We start from the raw sequence: 3657 nt of genomic DNA, 5'->3' as shown, positions 1-3657 counted from the left end.
CCAAGGAGTGTATCTACATAATGTAAATGTTCAGCTCATATGCCTGCCTTTTGTTTGGCTGGAAGCCACAGGAGTGGGTTCAATTCCAGACCTGAAGTGTGCCCCTAGTGGCCATAGTCTCGGTGATTCCATCAGGCTCTATGAGACCAGCAAACCTGGTTCTTTTTCTTTCTTTTTTTTTTTTTTAAATGATTTTGAGTTTTGTTCCACCTTGTTCTCCCACTCTATCCAGGATCTCCTACATAGATCACCCTCCAAGTGGATGACATTGGTAGCCAGCCACCATCTAGTTCTTCTGATCTCATAGTCATATAGGATATGTCCTCTTTTAAACTATAATTTTTGCCTTCCTGAATCAAGTAAAGACTATTTTCCAAAAGGAACCTTCTTTGATGTTACTGTATTTTTCTGTTTATCAGTACTTTCTAGTATTAAGTAACACTGCAACTTCATTATTCACTATAATGCTTGATTCGCTGATTAATTTGTAGTTGGTTAATCAAACTACAATGTTTGTTAGTTGATTTCATTAATCTTTTTCTGATTAACAAAAGATTCATGGTTGTTGAATTACGCTTTAATGTCTTAACTCCTCTGGGAAAGTGCTAGACTTCAAATAGGATTCCTAACGTGGAATACTAAAAAACTAATTTCTGTGAACAAATTTACAAAAACATTTTTGTGACAGTGTTACCTCTACTGATAGATTAGTTATGCTGCAAATCAACTTTATAAAACAGTTTTTAAAATATCATTATACCTTAAATTTATAGAGAAACCACCACCAAAAGGAATCATGCAAAAGAGCAATAGAGGCTTCTGAGAGAAAGTGAGTCCTCCAGATTTTAAAAACTTTTTCCTGTTAAAAAAAAAACAAAAAAAAACATGAAGATCAAACTAAAATACACTATCAAACATGTTAATGTAAGTAGGGTTTATAAAAAGTATATATTCAATGATTATAGACAAGCACTGTTCAATAGAAATTAAATTTGAGCCACGTAGATATTTTAGATTTTCTAATAGTGATATAGGGAGCTCTGGTAGCATAGTGCCTAAGGCACTTGACTGCTAACCAGAAGGCTGGAGGTTCAAACCCACCAGCCATTCCTCGGAAGGAAGGTTGGGCAATCTACTTCCGTAGTGATACCGCCTTGGAAACCCAAGCAGCGGTCGCTATGAGTCAGCTCCAACTCGATGGCACATAACAACAACAACAATAGTGATATAATAAAGTAAAAAGTAAAATTAATTTTAATAACACTTCATTCAACTAAAGATATTTAGAATATTATTATGTTAAAAAATAAAAGTTATTAATATTTTACATTCTTTTTTTGTACTGAGTCTTTGAAATGTGGTATGTATTTTATACTTGCAGCACATTTCAATTTGAATACTAAATTTTCCTCAGAAATATTAGGTTATAAACAATAAAATACTTTTAAACATCTTCTGTGTATTGTAGTCAAATTAGGTTGCTAAAATCCATCATGGTAAGAAGATATCAGAGAAAAGGCGGTGAAAATGTAAATTAAAATTGAACTGTGAAATATAAGGGCCCTCCAAAGAAAATTACCAATTACTTTATAAGTTATCATTAAAAAATACTAGTGTTTAGTTTCTGTAGCAAATATCACTGTAATTTCATTCCAACCATACTCAAAAATTTTTCATTAACTGAATTGAGTATTAGTTTTTAAATTTATATTTAAATTATTTAAAAGAAAATAAAATGAAAAAATCAGCCCCTCAGCCACCATAGCCACATTTCAAAAAGATCAGTAACCATATTTGGCTAGTAGTTATTACAATCAGAATGTGGGTTAAAACAAGAGTAGTAAAAACATAAGCTACATGCCACAATTTCCTCATTTTCACATTGAAGACAGATATCAATAATCAATCACAAAAGTCTATCCCAGTGTTGTTATTGTTAGCTGCTGACAAGTTGGCTCTGACTCACGGTCACCTTATGTATAGCACAATAAAACATTGTCTACTCCTGCATCATCTCCATGATTTTAAAATATTAAACCCATTGTTGGGGCTATTTTTTGACCATAGGATCTGTGTAAGCACAGCATTCTTCTTAAACAAGTGATCAAAGTTGGCATATAAGGTTAAATCTATTTACCATGCCTACTAGAGACTATAAATCTTGGTATGCATAGGCACATGCAATACCCACACACCACCCACTGCCATGGAGTTGATTCTAACTCACAGCAACTCCTATTGGGTTTCCAAGGTTGTAAATCTTTATGGATATAGATCGCCTCATCTTCTTTCTGTGGAGCAGTTGGTGGGTTTGAATGGCCAACCTTCAGGTTAGCTGCGAAATGCCTTACCCACTATGCCACCAGAGCTCCTTAGCCACATGCAATAGATGATTTTTTCTTATTATTCACTGAAATATTTTAAATGCTAGATTCAATAGCATTTAAGATTCCTTTCAATGAAATCTAATACTATGGATTCTCAGTATGTTCCTCAAGTACAAGTTTGCAGAAAGAACATTGTGGAAACTTTTCCACTAAGAAAACTTTACCATGTATTTTGTGGGGCTATTTCTTTTTCGTAGACCATTAAGTATAGTATGGAGTGTACTGGTAGTAGCTTCAATATAGATTTAGTATTTTTTAAAGACAAAAAAATATGTGAAGTATATAAACAAAAAGAAAAATTTAGAAAATTAAATACAAGGGGGAAAACCAGAATTGTTTTATTTAAATTATTTGGCGATTTCACATGAAGATGGCTTTTGCTATAAACTAATTGCTTTGTTGCTTTAATTCTCAGTTTTATTTATGTTTACCATCATTGAAAACTTTAAACTCTAAATTCTTCAAAATATAGCTATACTTAGTCAAAGCAACCAAAAATGTCAAAATGAACAGTAAGCCTTAATGCAGTAACAGGAAGGGGAATATATCTGTTTTAGTCACATGCCAAGCTAACGCACACTCGTAGCCTTACACTTCTGAGGCGGCAGGCAGCACACAGTCTAATACACTCTCTTCTGATAATCAGTGTGTTAGATATCACCAGTCTTTCCTGCCAGATTAAATGCCCCCGAATTAAATCTTGTTGAACACATCATTTGTCATAGTTTTAAAGAAAGTTCTGATTCACTAAATTATATTCTTAAAGTTTATCATAAAATAAAAATAAAATGTTTACATACATCAAAGGTATGGGCTTTTAAAATAAAAAGATAAATTCGTTCAGCATCCAAATGTCTGGGTAGTTGAGTGAGCTCATTTGCTTTAAATCCTGAGAAGTTACAGCCCTAGAAAAAAGGAAATATTTAAAACACTCTTCTTATTATTGTAGCCTCATATGACTACAGAAGAGAAATATTTAATTATAATTTCCTAAGATAAGTAATTGATTTATATCTTTTTACTAAAGTAAATGAAAAATACTTGTTGTTGTTGTTGTTAAGTGCCATTTAGTCGTTTCTGACTCATAGCAACCCCATGCACAGCAGAATGAAACACTGCCCGATCCCGTGCCAGCTCCACAATCCCTACTATACTTGAGCCCATCATTGCAGTCACCGTGTCAATCCATCTCGTTGAAGGCCTCCCCCTCTTTCATTGACCCTCCACCCTACCAAGCATGACATCCTTCTCCAGGGAATGGTCCCTTCTT

General features: G+C 33.6%; 1 protein-coding gene across 1 annotated transcript in view; it reads right to left on the bottom strand.

The window, feature by feature from the left end:
* Positions 1–3657, bottom strand: part of FAM227B (family with sequence similarity 227 member B) — a 318111-nt gene that overhangs the window by 262742 nt on the left and 51712 nt on the right. Inside the window, exons 5-6 of the mRNA XM_007935308.1 lie at positions 3188–3292; positions 761–859 (exon numbers count right to left, since the gene is read on the bottom strand). Coding sequence (XP_007933499.1) covers positions 761–859; positions 3188–3292 — 204 coding nt within the window. The remainder of the gene's footprint in view (positions 1–760; positions 860–3187; positions 3293–3657) is intronic.

Source organism: Orycteropus afer, unplaced genomic scaffold, assembly GCF_000298275.1.
Source record: "Orycteropus afer afer isolate SDZICR_OR568_19922 unplaced genomic scaffold, OryAfe1.0 scaffold00026, whole genome shotgun sequence".
NCBI lineage: Eukaryota > Metazoa > Chordata > Mammalia > Tubulidentata > Orycteropodidae > Orycteropus > Orycteropus afer.
The sequence above is the reverse complement of the archived record's forward strand: the minus strand, read 5'-3'. Positions and strand labels throughout refer to the sequence as shown.